Genomic DNA, 21740 nt, shown 5'->3' with positions numbered 1-21740 from the left:
GCGCGGCGGCAAACAACTCTCTGTCCCAAACACGAACTCTGACCTAAGACGCAGCGGGAAGCATGTCAAACCCTTGTCGCAAGTCTGCAACTCAGATTCCTTTACCATATACCCACCCTACTTGTAATTTCATGAGCTTGAGTCGATATCATATCTGGCCGTGCACCGGTTATCGCTCGACAAGACTGTGCAGGGCTGGTCGTCCTTCCCGAACACAGGGCCGTTGGCGGGGTCCTTGCCCTTCCGATAAGATACATTGTTGCGGGGCACACCTTAACTCAAGATCGAGGCTCGAGATCTGAGCCCGTCGATGCTGAAGCTCCACATTTTCATCCGCCAAGGATTGGTCACAGAGATTACCACAGTATGGCGCTGGTGGGTTTCAAATTTGCCACCGTCCCGGACCCCAAGTGTACACTACACACTACAGCGACTACTTGTACAATACCTAAAGCATTTGTACTATAATTAAAATCCACCCGACTGACCCCAAACGCAGTTGCCACGGCAACGAAGCCAAGGGCACCTGGTAATCTACGTGGCTTGACCTGCGAGGAGAGTAACCCCTACCGTATGAACTGTACGGTATATGGCGACCTCATGCCGTCCACGGTCATGTCTGTTACGGGCTATACCGGATAGGCTGGATGATAGTGAGACATAAAGCGCCGTGAGACTTCAGAATGATGGAACTTAAAGAGGCTGCTCACTGTCCGTATGTCAGGTCCTCTCAGAACCAACACTCTACCTGGGTTTAGGGATGTCAGCAGTGCCCTCATCCAGCTGTGGCTTGGCTAATAGTCTGAGTCTGTTTTCTTTGAGTTCGGTGTGTTGGAAATGGTGACCCCGAAGCTTCCTAGAATCTCGGCCTGTTTGATCTCACACTTGCCGAGTAAACGTCAAGCCTCGGCCACCTAATGTTGGGATTCACGAACGATTTAATGGTCAAGAAAACGTCCTTAACTGCAGCTCTGCATTAACAGCCAAGGCTGGCAAAACGGTGTTCGCTCAACCGTGATCTCTTTCCCGTCATAAGGTCATGAACCATCAACACATTCATCACGCATCATTCATATTATCTCGTGCGGCCCAGGAACCAGCTTGGTGACATGTCTCGAAGACGTCGGGTTCGTGGCCTTCGCCTGTCCGTTGTTTCAATCCACGATTGCTGTGAACTGGGAAACAGTAAATGTGGCCGGACCGCCATCGAATGCTTCGGTGCCGACTTGGAAAACTATAGTGGGATGATCAGCGCCTGGAGCCAAGTCTCAGACATTGGAAGGCCAACGACTTACCGATGAGGTTCTGAGTGTCGGCGGGAAAAGCCTCGTTGTCTGTCAGGTAGTTGAAGAAGTCCTTGGCATCGCCGCTAAAGCTGTTCATGGCGCTCATGGCCACGAAGCTGTAGACTTGCATGCCACCATTACTGCCGGCGTAAAGGGTCCAACTGTTGCCGGCGACAGTGACGGTCCCTGAGACACTGCCGACGGGATAGGTATTATCACCGTACTTGGCGAGCCTGCATCACCAAGGGTGGCCGGCAGTCAGCCCATCGCGCTCAAGACCCAGTGACACATCATGGTGCATTTTCGCGCGGGACTGGACTCACCATATCATCAGCTCGTAGTCACCTCCCGAATTGGGATGGTTCGGGTCCTCCGAGGTGAAGAAGTCATACGCGACGTTCGCCCGGATGCTGCTGGTGTTGTACGCCCACGAGACCGAAGTGGCCATGCTCCTGATAGAAGCGATGGTCTGGCCCCTAGCAATCTGCCTCCCCGAATTGGCGTAGCTCTTCACGCTTCCTGGGCTGCCTTCCCAAGTCCAGGTCGTGTACCATGAGACACTGCTGCTGGAGCTGCCGTCGACGTAGGTGCACTGGGAACCCGAAGACGCGGACCCGGCGCCCCAAAGATTGTTGTTGACTTCGTATCCGTTGCCGGACCAGTAGCCGTACTGTTCACACAGCGTTGCTACTTGCCGTCTGCTCGTGCGATACGGCGCCGCCGCGGCGAGTGTGGAGATCAGGGGGAGCACCAGCTTCATAATTATGCTTTGATACCTTATCTTAGGGTAGAACCAGCGTCGATGCATCTGATCCATGACTATTTGTCATTTCTGCCCCTCGGACATCGGTAGAGTTTTGCCCCGACTTTAGCATACCTCGGGACCCCGAGTCTTGAGCAATGTCTCAGCCAGTCAATCGTTCCGTCCGCCCACAGTGGGCAATGAGCGGTTTGTTATGCCACCTGCCGTGCCCCGAATTCGTGGTTACGTGGCCAGAGGTCTCACCGAAGTTCCAGGCTCTGGACTTCGCCGTGGATACACCGACTGCCCGAATCGGGATTCATCACACCCGTAACACGAGTCTGGAGGCGCTCGAATGCCGTGCCACTTGCCGGACCAATGAGCACTTTAAGTCACTCATCATATTCTACCCCCCTCGTCAGCCTCGGGTCTGCTAAGCAACTGCGTATTATGAAGTACCGCCGCTCGGATCCATCATCTTCTTATCCTGCCCTTCAAGGTGTACTTTGAAGTGCCCGACCGTACTAGTAACCCACTTCATTCCATGCGGTTAGTCCTCACAGTGCCAATGTTCTTCGCTGCCCAGACTGCCACAAAAAGCGAGTTTGAATAAAACAGAAAGTAAACTTGATGCGTTGTCTAAATCAAGTTGGCACTGGCGCTTGCAGGAACCGCTGCCCTATCCAATGTGCTGAGAGCCCGAGAGGCTGGTCACCCTGCTAACTTCAACTTTGAACCTCGGTTGAAGGACCGTAAGTGCCATCTCTTTATTTTCCATATCTGGTCGTAGTGGCAAAAGTTGACCATCTACTTCGTAGCAATCCCAAGCCGATGTCAGGGGTTAACAACAACGAATAATGGACCACCAGGCTGGGCAACCGAGTGTGACGTCACGATGTCGATGTCGGAACTTACACGACGTTGATTACCTCCCACCAAACCACTCTCGACCTCCCCTCACTTGACAGGCAATCTCGTCACCATTCGGTATTTTGACCAAAACTTCTTTTTAGTGACACTTCACGTGGCAGAAGCTTATCAGTTGTTTAAAAAAAGACACAATTCTGAGTAACTCAGCATGTCCTCGTCCAACAACCCGCAGAACCCCCAAAACGTCGAGTCTCCGGACCAAAGCCGGCAGCAACAGTCCGGCGGCCCCGGACTCTGGATGGCCCACGCCGAGTATATCAAAGGCGCAGCCGAGGTGCACCCGCCCCCAACCCCCCCAATTCCCCCCCTTCCTACCTAATTGAGTGCAACACTTCGATGACCACAAGCTCACACCTGACCGCCACCCGGGGACAGAGCACCATTGGCAGCCTGACGGGCTCGCAATCGTGGCGGACGTCGGGCGAGCAAGACAAGGCGCACGCGCGCGCCACCCTGCAGGCCGCCGTCGAGCACCGCGACCCGGCCAAGAGCGGCTACGGCCGGGCTGAGGAGATTGCGGGTAAGCTGACGGGCTGCGAGGGCATGAAGCATGAGGGGGCCGCGAGCAAAAATGCTGGGAAGCCGAGGAGCGATTGATGGGAGTGTCGGTTAGTCTGTTCAAAATCTCACTGGGAGGTGGAGAGGTGCTCTGAAGGACGAACGAGCGGGGCTAGTGGAAAGGGTGAGTGGAAGGTTAAAAAGGCGGTTATTCTCGGTGGGATGATTGCTGGGCTGGTGTATAATATCTACGGTAGTTCCATGTATAAGCTAGGCAGCAGTCTTTGGGACGCAAGTGATATTTTCGGCTTTGCTGTGCCTCGCAGGGTCAACTGCGAACGGGATGCACTGGGTCGTTGTTGTCCAGGGAGAACCAGGACGAGGAACGGGGAACCATGAGCCCTTCCGAAACGTAGTTCTTCCTCTGAAGTAGATGCTTTCTATGAGTGCGTGCACACAAAACTGCATTGTTTGCTTTACACCAAACCAAGTTAGGGCTTTCTCAGTGCTGCAAACTCAGGTGATCCCTTGGTTGCGTGACTGAAGATCAACGTTGTCTCGTGTTTACAGTTGACAGACAAGACCGAGAACGGTGGCATTTCATCCCATGTCCTGATGCGAGACAGTTTTCAGATTTCCCAATCGATCTATTGATATCTCCATTGACCCACGACAATCCGGTTGGCTCAGGATTTTTTTTCCAGATCAACAGCGGCAACTGGACTAGCGACTGATTTTCGTTTCGCTAGCATCGTCAGCACGTTAACAAGCGGCATTGTGCCAACGACAGTGAGGTTTCATTATTCCCATAATCAACAAGAAACAGTTGTACTGAGCGGCGAAATCCTGGCGAGCCAGGTTTCCATGAAAATCTCGAGGAACTGAATTGAGCGGCAATAGAAGTGGGCACAATGGCCACCGACGGAAAGGAAATCAAGGACGCGCTGCTCCCAGCGACTCCCGAGAACAAGGCAGACAATATTACGCCGTCAACGAATGTCGGGATGACTAGCAGCACCCAATAGTCTCCCGTTGAAGTGCCGGCGGAGGCGAGGGAGAACCTCAACTTCTCAGCCAGGCATCCGGCCAGCCCATTGGAGCTCTCACAGCGAGTTTCACTCGAGTTTTTGCAGCGCACCTGCGACGAGATTCCGCGGAAATGCAGGAGCTGGACCGCCTGAGCCGCCGCCGAGCGAATTCAGAGGAATTTGCCCAGCATCTCGAGTTGCTGTAGGCAGTTGGCCGATCTGAAAGAGTTTCCAGCGACCAGGACCGAAGCACTGCCGTCTAAACATGAACGGAGGCTCTGGAAGGCTTTCGAGAAAAAGCAGAAGGAATCGGACGAGATTGCGGCGGAGCTGGCCAGGTTGAAGTCGGAAATGGATTGCTACACCTCCATTGTGGTCAGTATGAAAACGATCTTTGAGATCAATGCTGGCTCGGGGGAACGGGCCGAATGACGTGTGACGCATAGTATGGATTGCACATACCCTGAGGGCAGGGACGTCACTTGTCCCTGTTGAGCATCGTCCTTGGAGCTACAGACCGTTCCGGATTTGGGATACTATCCTCTGATATCCCATCAAGTTAAGCATGTCCAAACGGCCCGACGAATGTTGACCGTCCCCCAGGTGCATAATACTTGCTCCATACAGTGACTACTTTTTGATCTAACAGCGATCTTCTCATCATTTGTTGTGCCTTCTTACACTCCCATGCGGTTACCTACCTGGTAAAGTAGAAGCACAAGAGGCAGCCTTGGTGAGTTCGTCCCGTCAGAACAGACGCATGAACCAACTCAAATGAGCTCAATGAGGCAATATACAATCTGACCTGCTCCGTAAAGTGGGCAGTGTAGGGCTTATGTAACCCAACGTGGACAAGTACCGGCGCGAGCGGGCCTCGATTGTTGCTCGGAAGAACGATCCTGCATGCTCCTCGTCCCTATCGAGCTTTGGTCATGCAAGATCTGGATGTAGACCCTTTAGGCAAATTCGAGGTACGATGCAACGACGGAAATAAGCACACCTGGTGCGCTGTGTTTGCTGAGCTCCCGTATCCAGCGAAGACCCCGAAAGTGTTCGGGGCGGTGAGAGCATGCAGCACTGCTCGTTGCCTCGCCCATAAAGGCCAGGTGAGAGTGCAGATCGTCATCCGTACCGGGTAACATCAGCAGGTTGAAACATTCTCAAATTCGGCTCGGCGGGTCAGCGCCCTATTTATCCAGGTTGTGCGGACGTTCGTCCGGTTGGCTCGCACCGAGAATAGTAGTCACATTCCTACCCATGTATGCTTTGCATGATGCTACGTTTATTCTCAGATTCGAATGATACCCTTCCAGTTTGTTTGAAGACGCCCTTTCCGGAGCGCTGCGCTCATATCTTGATTCAGTTGCCTCCGACAACCCAGCTGCCAACACCGAGTATCGAAAAATCTTGCAGTCCAGTCCGGCTCCGAGTCTTTCGCCAGCCTCATGACTCGTAATCGAGGATGGGCGGCCCCGGGTAGCGCGATTGGGAGCGTCATGCCGCTTATCCGTCACATGTGAAGGACCTGGGGAATTCTAATGAGCCGGCTGTTCGTCCCGGCGCGCCTCAGGGCGCCCGTCGGCGGATCCCGGGGAGACGCTGGAGTCCGATGAGAGTTCCACTGGGTCAACCGCCGCGAAGAGAATAGTAGAGCGTTGGAGCTTTTTATACTGGAGAAGGCCAAGCAACTACTGTAACTACCTTGTGGGAAAGATGAGAGCCGGGAGCAGGGTGCCTCGCACGCAGAGATGATAGCTGAGAATAGAGAGAACCAGTAATCGGTCTGGGGCGACCGGACACCCAAGAACAGACTAAATGGCACATCTTCAAATGCGGAATACTGCCTCTGGAACTTTGCGGCGAGCTTGGCGGATCTTGTGGCGCTTCACAGGCCATGCGTGAGGATAGCCAAGTGGATCAAGCCCCATCACGGGCCGCCTGGGCGTTGAAGCTTGACTGCTGGAAGACTAGCTCAAGCCGAGTCAGGCGGAAACTAAACAAGAGTGGTGGAAGATGTTAACTTATCGACGAGTGTTTCAGGTGGCTGTGGAGTCTTGAAAGTGTAATGCAGTAGCTGCGTCCCTGGAAATGAGCCAGATGAAATCTCAACGGCTTCCCAACCTACAGGTCCTCCCGTCTTCAGAGCAATTGCACCTCTGGTGCAAGAAACGGACGGCCATCGCTCTCGCCAGGCCCGGCTTGACAGGAATTCTGCTGAGTAAACCCACCAAACCATATAGTAAGCGGCCGGTGGAAAGCCAACCAAGATATTCTGAGACTGCGTCGAACAAACGGGGTGCTTTCAACGGATGTTGTGTGCTCGTTGAGGCTAGGCAGATTTGAATGCGGGGGTGGCTTAACGCTCGTCCGGGGTTGGTGGGGCTGCGCTAGTCTTAATTCGGTGCAGCGGAGTCTGGTGTTGCGGTTCGCCTTGGCCCCACCCTCGGCCGGAACCACTCGCGGCTCCTGCTGACAAGCCACAACCGAGCGCAAGAACCGACAAGCCATAACAAGCACTGACAAGCAACGACAAGAACGGGAAGCATGGGCCAGCACGACGACGGCAATATCGGCAAATTGGAAAAATGACCACGTCCCCGGTTTTGCGTCCCAGTCGCTTGGGAGTAGATTGATCCCATTTGAGCCTCCCAAGCCATCACGGGATGACACCGATGAACGGGCAAAAGAGGGCCTTCGGCCCTCGCTCGCTTCGAAGCCTGCTCCACCTATCATCGGCTCATTTCAACGGTCACAACAAAGTGTAGAAAAAACGCCCCTCTGGCCAGCTGCCGAGATACCGTGCCCGGTAATCCGGGGTAAAGCCTGGATTGCCGGGGCTCGAGAAGCCAAGCAACCCGCTCTTTCCGCTGTGGGGCATCCTTGAAGGGATCGAGAGATGTCCATGGTGCTGCTTTCTTCCCCTGAAAATGTGTGTTTGAACCTTGGGATTGAAGGGATGCCGACGAATAACCATGACAGCTGTTGGCGCGTGGCGAGCTTCGTGATCGCAGGACTTCGAGAACCTTGAGCGGCACTTCAGAGCCTCTGCAATGCGGGTTGAGATTGCCTGGACCAGTGTTATCCAGCGCGAGCTGCGAACCCCAAGTTGCATTCGGGGGATGCCCTCCGCGGGACCCCTGATCCCATGGTTGCCGCACCAAACTCCTCCAATGAGCGGCATTTGTCCCTGTTCGACCGTTCGGCAACCTTAATCACTTGTCATCGCTCGGCTCCACGTCCTCCACGATCTTCAGTTGCGCCCAGGTCAGCCTCCGCCGTGGCAACCGCCATGTGACATCGCTGCCCGGACCCTTGGCCGCTATCGACGGTTTGGGCCGTCGCCGCAATCACTGCTCCATCCACGGTCCTTGGTTGCTCCACCTCACCACCCACGCCGGCGCCTCACCAGGCACAAGCGACATGGTCCTTCGGGCCTTGCCCTGGACTGTCCCGAAAGAGCCAGCCGTATTGTTGGCAACCCCTTTCTGGCACAGTTAGGCCCGAGTTTCGACGGGCCGGGAGCCGAGACCATGACGCGGTTCGCCATGTTGCGAGACTGTATGGACGGCGTTCCCGTCCAGCCGTACGTGGCGAGAGATGGAGTGGCAATTAGCGGATGAAGGAAGCTGGCCATCCGGGGAGTGCACGAACGTCTATATAACTCGAGGTTTCTGATGCTAGGAACCTCTTGTGTTTTCGCAACCCTCGTCATCAATCACGCAACTGTCTGCCCCAAGACAAGCGGTTCCTTCCAGATCCTCCATCATGTACGCCAAGTTCGCCGCCCTCGCTGCCCTTGTGGCCTCGGCCACTGCCCAGCAAGTTTGCACCACCACGGCTGAGAGGCACCCCCCCCTTTCGTGGCAAAGGTGCTCGGCTGGCGGCAGCTGCACCACCGTCTCTGGCTCCGTGGTCCTCGATTCCAACTGGCGGTGGACTCACCGGACCTCGGACACCACCAACTGCTACAGCGGCAACGTGTGGGATTCGACCATCTGCACTACTGGCGCTGATTGCGCTTCCAAGTGCTGCGTTGAGGGCGCCGACTATGCCAGCACCTATGGTGTCACCACCAGCGGCAACTCTCTGAACCTCAAGTTCGTCACCAAGCATCAGCACGGCACCAACGTCGGATCCCGTACCTATCTGATGGAGTCCGACACCAAGTACCAAAGTTCGTTCCCTATCCGAGCACCCCAACTTGTCAGCAGCTACTAACCTGGCCCGTCAGTGTTCAACCTCCTCGGCAATGAGTTCACTTTCGACGTCGATGTTTCCAACCTTGGCTGCGGCCTCAACGGTGCCCTGTACTTCGTGACCATGGATGCCGATGGCGGCATGTCCAAGTACTCGAGCAACAAGGCTGGTGCTAAGTACGGCACCGGTTACTGCGATTCCCAGTGCCCTCGCGACATCAAGTGGATCAACGGCGAGGCCAACGTTGTGGGCTGGAGCGGCTCGACTAACGACCCCAACGCCGGCTTTGGCAGCTATGGTGCCTGCTGCGACGAGATGGACGTCTGGGAGGCCAACAACATGGCCACTGCCTTCACTCCCCACCCGTGCACGACCCTCGGCCAGACTCGCTGCGAGGGTGATGGGTGCGGTGGCACCTACAGCGAGGATCGCTATGGTGGTATCTGCGACCCCGATGGATGCGACTTCAACTCGTACCGCCAGGGCAACAAGACCTTCTACGGCAAGGGCATGACTGTCGACACCACCAAGAAGCTCACGGTCGTCACCCAGTTCATCAAGAACGCCGCTGGCGAGCTCTCCGAGATCAAGCGCTTCTACGCCCAGAACGGCGTGGTTATTCCCAACTCGGAGTCGACCATCGCCGGCGTGCCTGGCAACTCCATCACCACGGCGTACTGCGATGCCCAGAAGGCCGCCTTCGGCGATGAGATCGACTTCCAGCGCAAGGGTGGTCTGGTCCAGATGGGCAAGGCCCTCGAGAAAGGCATGGTCCTCGTCATGTCCATCTGGGACGACCACGCCGCCAACATGCTCTGGCTCGACTCGACGTACCCGGTCGACGCCGCCGGCCGCCCGGGCGCCGAGCGCGGTGCCTGCCCGACCACCTCGGGTGTCCCCGCCGAGGTCGAGGCCCAGGTCCCCAACTCCAACGTCGTCTTCTCCAACATCAAGTTCGGCCCCATCGGCTCCACCGTCGCTGGCCTGCCCGACAACGGCGGCGGTCCCAGCAGCTCCAGCACCATCCGCACCAGCACCACCTCCACCCGGACCTCCACGTCCACCTCCATTCGCACCACTTCCACTTCCACCCGCACCACCTCGTCGCAGGGCGGCCAAGCTACTGCTACCGCCAAGCGCTGGTATGTCACTCCCCGTCTTTCTGCTCCTCTAGAGCACTGCTATCTCTCCCCTGCCTCACTTCGGCAATAATGAATCGTTTAAACTGACAAACTCCCAGGCAGCAGTGTGGCGGCATCGGCTGGACCGGCCCGACCATCTGCGAATCTCCTTACAGCTGCACCAAGCTGAACGACTGGTTCTACCAGTGCCTCTAAATGCCGACTTAGTGGAAGCATTTGGAGAGGAAGAAGAGTGAAAAGGAGTGAGTTACATGTTGTCAGCATGATTTGACTGTACATAGCTTTTGTGTTGATGCATGAGGGCGGCTTTTTCTTGTTGCACTTCTTGGTACATACTTTCATGCATTGATCTTGGTCTTTACAACCTCTTTCAGCTGCGCGCTGGCTGTGAGCTCGTATCTGACTTGCCTGAAAGTCCACTTATTGTCATGAGTAGGCGCAACTGACGATTGCGTATTACCCTCGAAAGAGGGACCGTAGTTCGAAATGTCCAGTCGAACCAGGAGTTGCGCACATGAACCTCACATTGTCACGACTCGTGGCAGTTATATAAGTAGCTACCTATAGCTCTTAAAAATAGTATTTAACTACTTATTGATACTTACGTTAGCGATATTTACTGTACAAACAAATACTTAACTACGTTGACTAAGTTATATTTCATAACGTCTTCTTATCTACCATTATCACCAATACCACACGACTAATTTAGGGCCACTATATTCACGATGACATCTGATTCTACCTTCAAATGGAGCTTCAGCCGTCCAGGAGAGAGACGTAGGAAGACCTAAACTATCCTTCATGTTGGATTACATTTTCTTCAATGTTGCCTCTCATTAAGTAGTCGTCATGCAACGCGGTCACCCATCTCCATGAACCGTCCATTTTATACTGGTCACGGCAGCCTTCAAATCATCACTGCATGTTGCTGTGCTCCTTCACTGTTGCCAACATTCCAGCATTTTCGAGCATGTTCTCTGAGACCGGGATGGGTCACCCCTTTTCCCCCTGACATAAATAGGAAATGACAAATACCTATCCATCCCTTGTCACCTGTGGCTACCCGCGAGCACAGAGCCACTCCTGTAGATGTTAGTTAACATCTCTCCCATCACGTCGCAAACTGACTACGCTGGGGTCCGCTCGCAGCCACGTTGCTGCCACGAGGGGAACCTGCCGACATCCTCGGCAATTGACTGGAGGATACGACTAGATGTGTAACACTCAAGGTTGCAAGCTACGCAACCTGTGGCAGTCACAGAGAACACTCCCATCATCACAAATTTGCCCCTTGATACGTGCGACTATCCGCCCCGCTTAGCTCCGGCTCACAATTGCGGCTTATGAACATGGCCAAGATGTTTCTCTGTCTCGGTCCAGTTGTTTGCATAGCATTCCGAGAACCTGATCGCGAATTCACAGCCAAAAAAATGTGTCTCTACCCCATCGTCAAATTCGCCTGCTGCGACGCGCAGTACAAGCCGACCGAGGAGCTGCCCATCGTCAAGTTCTGCCCGCGCGGCCATCCGGACACGATCCGGCGCCCCTTCCCCGGCTGCGACGTGCGCGAACCCCACGAGTGCAACGACTTCTTCCGCCTGCCCATCAAGTGCCCCAGGCACAAGCTCGAATGGCTCAACGCGATGGACCTGAACGCGGAGTGCCAGGAGACGGATGCGCGGCTGGGCGAGGCCGGCGTCGGCGAAGAGTTGCGGTTCCGCTACCGCGACAAGATGGCGCGGGCGTTCGAGATGGTGATCAAGTGCACCGAGAGGATGGAGGCCGAGCGGCTGCAGGCGTGGAAGGTCAAGGTGTTTTGCACCGGCGCGGCGCTCGAGCTGCTGGGCACGGCGATTGTGGGGAGCGATGCGAGACCGCTGGATTATTCTGTCTTGGAGGGGCTGAGGAAGAGGTTGATCAGGCACATCAACGAGGAGGCCGGGCAACTCATGGAGGCTGCTGCTCAAGAACGGCGTTGTACCAGTGCCGGCGAGGATGTCGAGGAGGAGTCGATTCAGGAGAGCGAGGACACGACACGAACTTTGACGTCAAGTTTGTATCCGTCCTACTCCGGCGGAACTTCCGGCTGTGCAATGGACATCTCCTCGAGCTGGGACCCCATTTATGACGGAATTCCCGTGTCGACGGACACACCACCAATCCTGGAGACTCAATCCTCAACCGGAGCGCTCCTCTCCTATCAACAAACCCCCCGGTTCCTCACCTCGGCGCCAACACAACATAACGCCTTCCAACCGGAGCTTCCTATGATGTGTCCACTCGTATTAACAAGCCCATTTGCGTCCTGTCGGCCGTCTCACGCATATCTTGGTGAAGTCTCCCCCACGGCGATGCCACTCAAGACGCAAGTCATTCCCCTATTTACTCCATCAACACTCAATACTTCGGGGGCATCGACATCCGACAGGCAGACCAGCGGGGTATCTTACCTACGAGAGCAAATCAATTCAAGGGTTGGCGGAGACGAGCTGGAGGAGGAGACATAAAGAAGGGACACAGTCGCTTGAGCGATGTATGGGTTGTGTAACTTGTGTTTGATTTGGCAATGTCGAAAAGTCGATTTCCCCTACCCGGAGTACGGCCGAGAGAAAGATGGAAAGGGAGAAAGCTCTCCAGGCTTCTTTTGAGTGCTTCATAGCGACGGGGAACCTCTGCAAGCTGCATGCCGCCGAGCGGGCCCTATTAGAAGAGCGGAGAACAGGAGGAGGACGGTGCCCATAACAGCGTCGTCAGTCATACAATTCATAAAAAGGGCCTCTTCATCAAAAGCCGTTCGTAAATGCAAGTCCCAACCAACATCCCACAACGCCATCATGATGCATCATCATACGTAAATCCATCACTCACTCCACACCAGGATCCTCCACCTCCATCCCTGCAGCAACTTGACATCGCCCTCGGTCAGCTCCTCGCGCCCGTCCTCGATCCTAGCCTCGAGCCTCTTCAGCCGCCTCGCGACGGTCCTCGCCACGCGCAGCGCAACCTCGTTCTGAAACACGTAGAGGACGGCAAAGACAAAGAAGGCCAGTGTTCCCAGGCCCGGGCGGTGCGTCGAGGCCAGGATGCGCGAGACGAGGCTTTTGCTCTTTTTGAACGCGTACTCGGTCCTGTTGGTCGATTCGTCTGCCTCATCCTTTGGCCGGCGAAACAGCCGCTTGACAAGGGGGATGAAGGAGGCGCTTTTGCAAGACACATGGGTTAGTCATTTTGCTAGGGCCAGAGCGGTCCTATCCTCATGGCCCCGTGCACAGCACCCTCCACACTTTGACATAACTTGATGGAAATACGTGACTTACAATACACCCCCAACCACCACCCGCCGCCACCTCTCCCCTTCGGCCCGCTCACCCAGCTCCCCGACCCGCGCCCGCAGTCTCCTCAACCCCTGAAGCACCAACCCGGTCTGTCGCCGCACCCGCTCCTCGACCTCGCCTTGGGGCCCCGGGTAACCGTTGACCTTGCCCGGGGTGGTGTTGGTGCTGGTAATGCCATTGACCATGGCGTGCTGTCTCCAGGTCGCCAGCAGCTCTCGGAGGGCTGAGTGCGTTCTCGCGCGGGCTTCGCCGAGGGTGGCGTTGCCGTCGTCATGAGTGGTGGTGATCACGGGGCCAAGCGGTGGTGCTGCTGTGGGAGCAATGGCCGAGTTCGGAGGGGGAGGGTATGTGTTTGCTGGCGGGGGGTCTGTGATGGGCTTGGGGGAGACGTTGCTTAGAGGCTGAGTAGGGTTGGTGTAAGAGGGCGGGTAGTAGAACACGCCAGCATTGGAGGAGATGGGAGGGTGATAATAGCTGCTGTTCTCGGGCACATCGGCAGCGAGTCGGTAGGGGAGAGCGGAGGAGCCGGGGGGAGGCGCGTTGTAGACTGGCCGGTCAGTGTCTGAGTCCAGTGGGCGAGGTACGTAAGGATTAAAGGCAGGTGCTGGTTGATGCTGACGGTTAGACATGTGGTCCATGGTTGCAACTCAACATGAGATTGCATCCACTTTGAAATGAGATTCCGTGGGCTACTACGGACGTACATCAGCCTGGAAAAAAAACAAGAACGTTTCGGGTACAAGTACCTGAATCTTGAGATTACCCGAAAGGTAAGGTAATTGAAAATAATAACAACAACCTAAGTTCTAAAGGTTCGCGAGTGAACTCAACACAAAAGGTCTGAGAACCGGGCGAGCCAGGGCAGCAGGAGCCGAGTTGAGTTGTGGTTAGGCTGGGCTGCGGCACCTCATTTATGTGGCAGGTTCTAACGCTATGTGGTTAGCAGGCCCATACCAATCCACACGCGGTCGGAAATGTGGGCCTCCGGCTCGTAATCTCGACAATCCACATGCGATTTTCATGCTCAGCTGCAGTGCTTCAACTTCACCCACAAACACCCATGAATCCTTCCACGGCGATTGACAAAAGACGCCGACCAAATGCATGAGATGTTCTCTCAGTTATGTCTCCCATTGTGCACGGATTGTTCCGTCTAAGGCAGTACTGCACACAAGGACCATTGAGGACCGCAAGCTACCCAAGGTATAAAGGGCCTCGTGTTGAAAACCCGGAAGTTGTGCACAGTTGAGCAAAACGCCAATCGCACAAGCTATGAACGCCACTCAGGGCTCTCGGCTTGACTTTCAGGTTTCTGAGTCACTTCTGTCGAGCAAGCAACACGACATGACCGCTTTTACTGTAGCCTTTAGCCGCCAAGGCAGGCTACAGAACACAGCCTCGTTCGCGGAGGCAGCCGCTGCTTTCACCACCAGCATCGACTTGCGTCTCGCCGGGGTATAAATATTCCCTGCCCCGTCTTTTTTTCACCGTCAGATGGTGTTCTCCATCATCCTCTCCATCCACCATCCTTCATATCGACGTGTCAAAAGTCCTATTGTTGCTCAGTCCCAACATCCCTATCCTGATCATCACCCGATACGAGTCTGGCACTTCGGCAGCATCGCACCGAGACAATGGACGGGCCCCACAAGCGAGAGTTCCATGTGCGCGATTTGACCACCCGCTCCGTCACCCTTTTCCCAACCCGGGCTCAGGTGATACGCGAGCTTAAAGATGTCACCCTTAAAGTAGGCCGGCCAAACTCACCAACCGTTTGCTGCAGTCCAGACTAACCGCTGCGTCTAGCCTGGCCCCAACGAGATCATAGTGGTGGGCATCACTCCTACGGCCGACGAACACTCCATCAAGGTCGAGGGAACTGGGTCCGCCATCATCACCGACATCACAGTCGAGCTGCTCCCCAACCGTGACATCTTCCAGGAAATCTACCCAGACTCGGATTCGGAATCCGAGAAGGAGGAGTCCGAGGACGACGAAGATGACGACATCGTCAATGCTGCTCTGGAGAAGCTGCGCGACCAATTGGTGGCCCTGGATGACGAACAGAAGCGCGCAAAGGAGACCGTCGCCAGCGCCGAGAGCCGCCTGAAGATCCTCGACGCCTACGGCAGGTCTCTGGACAGCAAGAATGGCGTCGATATCGAGAAGAGCGTTGAAACCTACCGCAAGGAACGTGAAAAGGTCTTTCAAGACCACATGGACGGCCTTGTCCAGGACCGCACCCTAACCAAGGAAATTACCAAGCTGCGCCGTGAGGAGGCGCGCCTCGAAAAGCTCCAGGGCAAAGAACAGGAGAAGCTTGCCAAGGAAAAAGCCAAGATCAAGAGGGCCAAGGAGAAGATCAGGGAGAAGCAGCGGCGGCGCGACGAGGAGAAGAAGAAGGAGAAGGCTCGCATTTGCAAGGAGCGCGATCAGTTTTGGCCAAGGTCCTGCTACACGGTGAGGATCAGCCTCGAAGCGGGCGCCGGCTTCACCCCGGGGTCGTCGCGTCGGAGTTCCGTGGCCAGCGTCACCGACGTGCAGGTTGTGTCAGACAAGCAGCCCAAAGAGGACGAGTCCAGCATGGCCTGCGATTTGACACTCTCGTACGTCACTTCTTCGGCCTTCTGGGCCCCAAGCTACGACCTGGCCCTGTCGTCGACGACCAACACAGCCACGCTTAGCTTCGATGCTCGCCTGACCAACATGACGTCCGAGACGTGGACCAACAGCAAGGTAATCCTTAGCACTTCTCAGGCTAGCTTCTCTGGCTTGCAGGATGATATTCCGACCCTCGTGCCGTGGCGTCTCAAACTCGCTGGAAGGGGCGGCGGCTCCTGGGACGTCACCGACATTGTGCACAGCCGCGAGGAGCGGGCCGAAAAGGAACAATGGAACGCTTCCCAGCACACCAATGTGCAACAGAAGCCCCGCGCAGACCTGTTTGGCGCAAGCCAGGCGCCGCAAGCGGCCTTCCTCCACGGCAACGTGAAGTGCAAGACTGTATCAGGGGGCCTCTTTGGAAATGTTGCTCCTCCCCAACAAGCGTCTGTTGGTTTCGGCGGCTTTGGTTCAAATAATGCCAATATTGCAAGCAACGCCAGTGTTCTGCCGCCTCCCGCTCCTCCCGGCGTACAAGCGGCCGCAGCCCCTCTCGTCTCCAGAGCCCGCCCGCTCGCAAGATCGGCCAAAATTGCCGGGTTTGGTGGCAGAGGCTCAGCCGAGAGCGCCAGTGAGGAGCGTCGCTACCAAGCTGACCAGCACTCGGAGGACGATGACGCCGACGGCCAAACCATACTCGACCCGACCCCCGAAGTAACCTTCCAGGAGTCATCCTTTGAAGAAACCGGCCTGACGGCGACGTACGACCTCCCCCACCCCAAGACCCTCAAGCCATCATCAACAGCGTCCAAGCAGCGCGTGGCGCGTATCGCCTTCTCGCAGGTCACCTTCTCCCGCACCGTCGTGGCCAAGTACAAGCCGGCGGCGTACCTGCGCGCGCGGCTGCGCAACACGAGCAAGCTGACGTTGCTCAAGGGCCCCACCGGCCTGACGCTGGACGGCACTTTTCTGGGGAGGTCGACGCTGCCGCGGTGCAGCGCGGGCGACGCTTTCAGCGTTGCGCTCGGAGTCGACCCGGCCATCAAGGTGGCGTACCCGAAGCCGGACGTGTCGCGCAGCACCACGGGGGTGTTTTCCAAGGGCGACAACTCGATCTACACGCGGTCGGTTACGCTGGTCAACACGCGCGCCGCCGCGGGGAAGCCGGTCGGTATCACCGTGCTCGACCAGGTGCCTGTCTCGGAGGACGAGAGGCTGAGGGTGGATGTGCTGCAGCCGGCGGGGATGGGGAGTGGTAGGGCCGTGGCCACGGGCTTGCCCGGGAAGGAGGGCAAGGAGGAGGCTGACTGGGGCCGGGCCACGGCTACGCTGAAGAAGGCTGGCGAGGTGCAGTGGGAGGTGGTGCTCAACGCGGGCCGGAGCGCCAAGTTGGTGCTGCAGTATGAGGTTGCGTTTCCGACGGGCGAGCGGGTGGCGCAGGTTTATTAGGAAGGTTTGATTCAATCGCCCATGAAGGGGGGAGAGGATTGTGGATGTGGGACCGCTGTTGATGCGTTTGTCTTAATACCAGACTGCAAAAAGGAAGAAAAGGACGAAGACGAAGAAGAGGAAGAGGAAGACGAGTAGGTTGCGAGTCGGCCACCTTGGGAGAGGAAGGCTTGAGTTGAAAGTGAGAACGTGGATATTTCATCGTAGTAGCATGTCCCCTTAATAAGTGCCTTACAGACATGTCAAGTTACAAGTGGCACCTGGCAACTTCGTAGAGCTCGGTCTCTGATATAAAAGGAAGAAGAAAAGGAGGGCAGAGCTTGAGTGAATGCTCGAGACACTCGGACATGACCTGAAACCATGTGTACCATTTCTCTTTCGCCTGTTGAGTGCTGTTCTTGTCGCAACCGGCTATGAGTATCTCAAACTCGCACGTTCATACAAGTTACTGTACCTTATGCAACACTTTGTTGGAAGAAATGCCAAGACAGGTACAGTGTAATCCGTACTTCCGTATGATGTCACCGCATACCTCTCATTGAAGCTTAGCAAGACTTAGCGAGCATCTCTTATTTGGACTCAACTTTTACACCTACAAAATGAATGCAAAACCTCACCCAAATCCAATCTCAGCTGGTTTTGCCCAAGGCTCCCTTCCACAGCCATCGTCAAACAACATGGCGCGGGGCGACATCAGCCCGCCGCCAGTGAAGCGGAGGAAAGTGGCCGTGGCCGAACCATGCATGCCATCACCAAGGCCATCATCAACGGCAGAATCAACAGACGTTGCATCTGCAGATCATAGGAGGCCTGGGCGGACAATACGCATCTTCTCGTGGAACATAAACGGAATCGGCCCTTACCTGCCTCCCCAGACCACCAAGATCACCTCCTTCTTCAAGCCCTCGGATCCCAACCAGCCACTGCCACAGCTGAAAACAGACGGACTGCGTATCTTTCTGTCTCGCCATGGCTGGCCCGAGGTGCTTTTCTTGCAGGAACTCAAAGTCCAGCAGGGCGACACCAAGACGCTCGCCGCCCTGCTCTCCTCCCTCAACACACCTCTCAACCATGACGACGAGCTCACCGACAGCCGCACTTACACGCTGGACGCCGTGCTCCCGCGTGACAAGTATAACGCAAGGGGGTTTGGAGGAAAGCTGTACGGCGTGGGCACCATCGTACGGACAGACTTTGCCCGCTCGCACGTCGCCCTCGTCCGCTCTGCCGACTGGGATCTCGAGGGGCGGGTGAGCATCGTCGAGCTTGTCTCACACAGTCAACCTTCTTTTCTTTCCCCCGTGCCCAGTTCTCCAATCAGGGACGACGACGACGACGACAATAACAGCAATCACAGCAACAGCACCACCACCCAGGCAACGCCAAATCACACGGTTCACACCCCACTCGCCCTAATCAACGTCTACGCCGTAAACGGCACCTCAGCGCCCTACCGCGACCCGCGCACAGGCCGACCCACCAGCCGCACGCGTCACGACCACAAGCTAGCCTTCCACACCTACCTGCGCGACGAGTGTCTTACCCTCGAGCGCCGCGGTTTCGGAGTCGTGGTTGCGGGCGACGTCAACGTGGCGCGGGGGCCGCTGGACGGGTTTCCCAAGCTCAGAATTTTTCCCCGGCAGCATTGTGTTAATCGGGCGGATTTTAATGGCAAGTTCTTTGGGGCGGTGGATAATCGGCGGGCGATGGCTTATTATCCTTGTCACGAGGGGCTTGGGGGGGAAGAAAGGGGGGAGGACAAAGGGGAGGATGAGGGGGAGGAAAAAGGGGAAGAGAGGGGGGGGAAGAAAAAGGAAAAAGGTGGCTGTCTGGATGCGGTCGACGTGTTTCGCGTCGTGCACAGGCACGAGAGGAGATACACTTACTATCCGCGCACGAGAGAGTGGGGGACGAGTTGCGATCGGGTGGATATGGTCTTTGTGTCAAGGTGGTTGTGGGAGGCTGGCAAGGTAGTTGGGACGGGGATTTTGGATACGCCGCAAGAGAGGGGGCTCAGTGACCATGTGCCAATCTGGGTCGAGATCGCGTTAGAGGGGCGGAATGGTCAAGAGGAGGCTGGTCAACCGAGTTCGTCTTTCGGAGGCTCGTTGAGTCGCCAGATGTTAGTCCCGTCAACGAAGCGCTGCGTGCAGAGCAGTACTCCTGTCAGGCATTGAGAGATCAGCGGACAAGGGGACAAGATCAAGCAATGATACCTGGGCTCAAACGCGGTTATTAGCAAGCTACGAGTTACTGTGGTTATGTCTGTCTGAAAAAAAAGTTCTCTCTTAAGACTACGTTCTGACCGATTCCGCTAATCAACCTTCCGGACGTCTGGTATGTGGGACGAGAGCCGTAGATGGAAATGTGAGAGGAAATAAAGTACCTTGGTCCCCAGAGATGACCATCTCCTAGACCATCTCCCAGGCCATTTCCCCATGCCATCTCCCCATGCCATCAAAAGCTCTGCCAAGTGCTGCACCCGGCTCAAGTCGGAGATCACAGCGCCGAACCTTCGATGCGTAACCAAGCCTCGAGTTCCTTGCGCTTTGCCTCTGAGACTCTAAACCCGTTGGTCTTCTGACCGTTCTTCTCTGCGTTGGTGCCGGTGGACACAGCCATGCCATTCACCTGGCCTTCACCAACCCGACCATTTTCCACCTCCTCTCCACATTTTGCCTTCTCATCACCACCATGAAAACCCTTCTCCCATTCCTCCATCCACTTCCTCAGCCCATCATTCCGCTTGATCCACGCCTCAAGATTCTCAAACACTTCACGGATCTTGTCCGCCTCCTCCTTCGTCACCACCCAGCTCCCGACATTCTCCACCTTCTTACCTTCACCCACCACCTTAGCCTCCCCATCCTCATCAACCTTCCCCTTCCCCTTTCCCTTGGCCGCATGAAGAGGAGCTGCGACCTTCCTGGCCTGCATCTCGTCCCCCTTCTCCAAAATCCACCGGTTCGAGAGCACCTTGAACCACCTCCCGTCGGTGCAGTTCTTGAACACCAGCCCCTCCCCCTTCTTCAGCTCGGCCCGGTCGACCAGGTCCTGATGATGCCGCGCCACTGAGGGGATGGTGTGGTAGCCCAGCACGGGCACATGCTTGAGCCCCTTCTCCTCGGCGAACTGCTCCACCTTGCGCGGGCGCCAGCGCCGGCTGGTCATGACGCCGGTGGTGGTTGTGGTGGTAGTGGGGTTGAGGTCTGAGACGGAGAAGACGAAGAGCTCGTGCTTGCCCGGAGGGTAGGCGTAGGGGTTGCCCTGGATGGCGGCGCCGACGAGCTCGGCCTGCACGGCGAGGGGCTTGTTGAGCGCTGGCAGCAGCTTGTGCAGGTTGGCTGCGACGGCGGCGGTCCAGTATTGGTTGCGGGACGGGACTGTCTTGGAGGGCAGCAGGTGCGGGAGGAGATCCTGGGTGCGGGTGCAGACTCCCAAGCGGCCGGTTGGGTGGACGGCGTAGCGGAGGGAAGTGTCTTTGTTGGAATAATCCAGAGCAGGGAGAGGAGGGAGCTCGGAGAAGAGGGGCGAGTCAGTGGGGATGAAGTAGACGGCCATGGTGGAGCCGTCCATCTTGAGGGACTCTTGGAAAATAAAATGCTGATACTTGGGTTTTTTGAAGAGATTGAGGCAGTTTTGGGCGCGTTCCATTTCCGCTTTGATAATGAACGAGGGCGTCTTGGGGTTGGAGGTTGCTGCGACGACGATGCTTCCCTCAGTGGTGTTTGTCACTGGGGTCTCTGGGAAGCTCTCCCATTTCTTCACGCCCAGGAGGCCTGTGAAGTCAACCCCGCGGAGGACATCGGCAAATTCCTCGTCGTTTTTCTTGATGTGCTCCCAGTGTAAGTCACAGACCTTCTGGTTGATCTTTCGAAAGTGAGAAAGGTGGAAGATGTGGCCTTGCGAGATGATTTCGTTCCCGTCCCAATCAGTCCACACCGACGTGCCAACTCGGTAGCCTTCCTCGCCATCGAACGTGACCAGTGGTCCGGCTTCGCAGAAGAGGTTCTCGAAGGGGGGGTACGCGGGCAGGAACGAGTCCATCTCGAGGAAGAGCACATATGAGCCCTTGGAAAAACCGTTGGCTTTCTCGACCACCACCTTCCAGCCGTCAATCTCAACCACATTGTATCCGTTTATGATACCCGTCACGGCTGTGATGAGACGGACCGTTGCCAGCTTGCGCTTGTTACCGGAGGGATCAATGGAAGGCCCTAGCACAGTCTCGGTTTCCGAGTCGGAAGTGCTGGGAGGCGCGGGTTCCAACGCTGCGTCGGCGCAGACTATGGCCGCCTCGAGCCCTGCGCGCAAGTCTGCGTGGTGCGTTGGAGCGAATGATTTTCTAGGACTCATCTTGCAATCAAGGCGCGTTAAGAGAAGCAAGGCCTGTAGATAGTGCAAAGAAAGTGAAGCGGTTGCTTGAGGGAAGGATTCCTGGAGGAACTGGCTGGATGTGTGAGCCCCAGGAAGATCTAGTTGGAGTTAAAGGAGGAATGAGAGGATGAGAGCGAGGATTTGGTGTCTTT

At 56.1% G+C, this 21740-nt stretch overlaps 8 protein-coding genes across 8 annotated transcripts; 5 read left to right on the top strand and 3 right to left on the bottom strand.

Moving 5' to 3' along the window:
- Positions 1-969: 969 nt before the first annotated feature.
- On the bottom strand, positions 970-2070 carry N657DRAFT_647846 (glycoside hydrolase family 12 protein). The gene is made up of 3 exons (XM_062793401.1): positions 1610-2070; positions 1296-1519; positions 970-1234 (listed from the first exon to the last, which is right to left on the bottom strand). Exons 1-3 carry the CDS (start codon positions 2044-2046, stop codon positions 1155-1157), a joined length of 741 nt encoding a protein of 246 aa, XP_062645435.1. The 5' UTR covers positions 2047-2070; the 3' UTR covers positions 970-1154.
- A 911-nt stretch (positions 2071-2981) lies between these two features.
- N657DRAFT_647844 (uncharacterized protein) lies at positions 2982-3846 on the top strand. The gene is made up of 2 exons (XM_062793400.1): positions 2982-3232; positions 3334-3846. The coding sequence occupies exons 1-2, from the start codon at positions 3107-3109 to the stop codon at positions 3553-3555; spliced, it is 348 nt and encodes a 115-aa protein (XP_062645434.1). The 5' UTR covers positions 2982-3106; the 3' UTR covers positions 3556-3846.
- Positions 3847-8249: 4403 nt separating this feature from the next.
- Positions 8250-10018, top strand: N657DRAFT_635680 (carbohydrate-binding module family 1 protein; the record flags this gene model as incomplete). Its single annotated transcript, XM_062791359.1, has 3 exons — positions 8250-8658; positions 8716-9823; positions 9922-10018. The coding sequence occupies 3 exons, from the start codon at positions 8250-8252 to the stop codon at positions 10016-10018; spliced, it is 1614 nt and encodes a 537-aa protein (XP_062645433.1).
- A 1219-nt stretch (positions 10019-11237) lies between these two features.
- Positions 11238-12333, top strand: N657DRAFT_692172 (uncharacterized protein; the record flags this gene model as incomplete). Its single annotated transcript, XM_062797149.1, has 1 exon — positions 11238-12333. Exon 1 carries the CDS (start codon positions 11257-11259, stop codon positions 12331-12333), a length of 1077 nt encoding a protein of 358 aa, XP_062645432.1. The 5' UTR covers positions 11238-11256.
- A 36-nt stretch (positions 12334-12369) lies between these two features.
- N657DRAFT_647840 (uncharacterized protein) lies at positions 12370-14027 on the bottom strand. The gene is made up of 3 exons (XM_062793399.1): positions 13908-14027; positions 13144-13853; positions 12370-13026 (listed from the first exon to the last, which is right to left on the bottom strand). Exons 2-3 carry the CDS (start codon positions 13797-13799, stop codon positions 12687-12689), a joined length of 996 nt encoding a protein of 331 aa, XP_062645431.1. The 5' UTR covers positions 13800-13853; positions 13908-14027; the 3' UTR covers positions 12370-12686.
- Positions 14028-14795: 768 nt separating this feature from the next.
- On the top strand, positions 14796-17211 carry N657DRAFT_577704 (uncharacterized protein; the record flags this gene model as incomplete). Its single annotated transcript, XM_062789263.1, has 3 exons — positions 14796-14909; positions 14968-16208; positions 16266-17211. 3 exons carry the CDS (start codon positions 14796-14798, stop codon positions 17209-17211), a joined length of 2301 nt encoding a protein of 766 aa, XP_062645430.1.
- Positions 17212-17888: 677 nt separating this feature from the next.
- On the top strand, positions 17889-19778 carry N657DRAFT_657692 (DNase I-like protein; the record flags this gene model as incomplete). Its single annotated transcript, XM_062794831.1, has 4 exons — positions 17889-18461; positions 18588-18933; positions 19033-19275; positions 19639-19778. The coding sequence occupies 4 exons, from the start codon at positions 17889-17891 to the stop codon at positions 19776-19778; spliced, it is 1302 nt and encodes a 433-aa protein (XP_062645429.1).
- Positions 19779-20154: 376 nt separating this feature from the next.
- N657DRAFT_551430 (DNA ligase/mRNA capping enzyme) lies at positions 20155-21402 on the bottom strand (the record flags this gene model as incomplete). The annotated part of the gene is made up of 1 exon (XM_062787904.1): positions 20155-21402. A coding segment is annotated over one exon (1248 nt), but the record flags the coding sequence as incomplete, so codon positions are not given.
- Between the last annotated feature and the right edge of the window lie 338 nt (positions 21403-21740).

Source organism: Parathielavia appendiculata (assembly GCF_033297405.1).
Source record: "Parathielavia appendiculata strain CBS 731.68 unplaced genomic scaffold N657scaffold_11, whole genome shotgun sequence".
Classification (NCBI taxonomy): domain Eukaryota; kingdom Fungi; phylum Ascomycota; class Sordariomycetes; order Sordariales; family Chaetomiaceae; genus Parathielavia; species Parathielavia appendiculata.
The sequence above is the reverse complement of the archived record's forward strand: the minus strand, read 5'-3'. Positions and strand labels throughout refer to the sequence as shown.

Excerpts from the sequence above, each read along its gene's own strand:
- N657DRAFT_647846 (XM_062793401.1), bottom strand. The coding sequence starts at position 2,046 with ATGAAGCTGGTGCTCCCCCTGATCTCCACACTCGCCGCGGCGGCGCCG. Across the intron at positions 1,520-1,609 it reads GACTACGAGCTGATGATATG|GCTCGCCAAGTACGGTGATA; the intron begins GTGAGTCCAGTC and ends TTGGTGATGCAG. Across the intron at positions 1,235-1,295 it reads CGACACTCAGAACCTCATCG|TTTTCCAAGTCGGCACCGAA; the intron begins GTAAGTCGTTGG and ends ATCCCACTATAG.
- N657DRAFT_647844 (XM_062793400.1), top strand. The coding sequence starts at position 3,107 with ATGTCCTCGTCCAACAACCCGCAGAACCCCCAAAACGTCGAGTCTCCG. Across the intron at positions 3,233-3,333 it reads ATATCAAAGGCGCAGCCGAG|AGCACCATTGGCAGCCTGAC; the intron begins GTGCACCCGCCC and ends ACCCGGGGACAG.
- N657DRAFT_647840 (XM_062793399.1), bottom strand. The coding sequence starts at position 13,799 with ATGGACCACATGTCTAACCGTCAGCATCAACCAGCACCTGCCTTTAAT. Across the intron at positions 13,027-13,143 it reads GTGGTGGTTGGGGGTGTATT|CGCCTCCTTCATCCCCCTTG; the intron begins GTAAGTCACGTA and ends GTCTTGCAAAAG.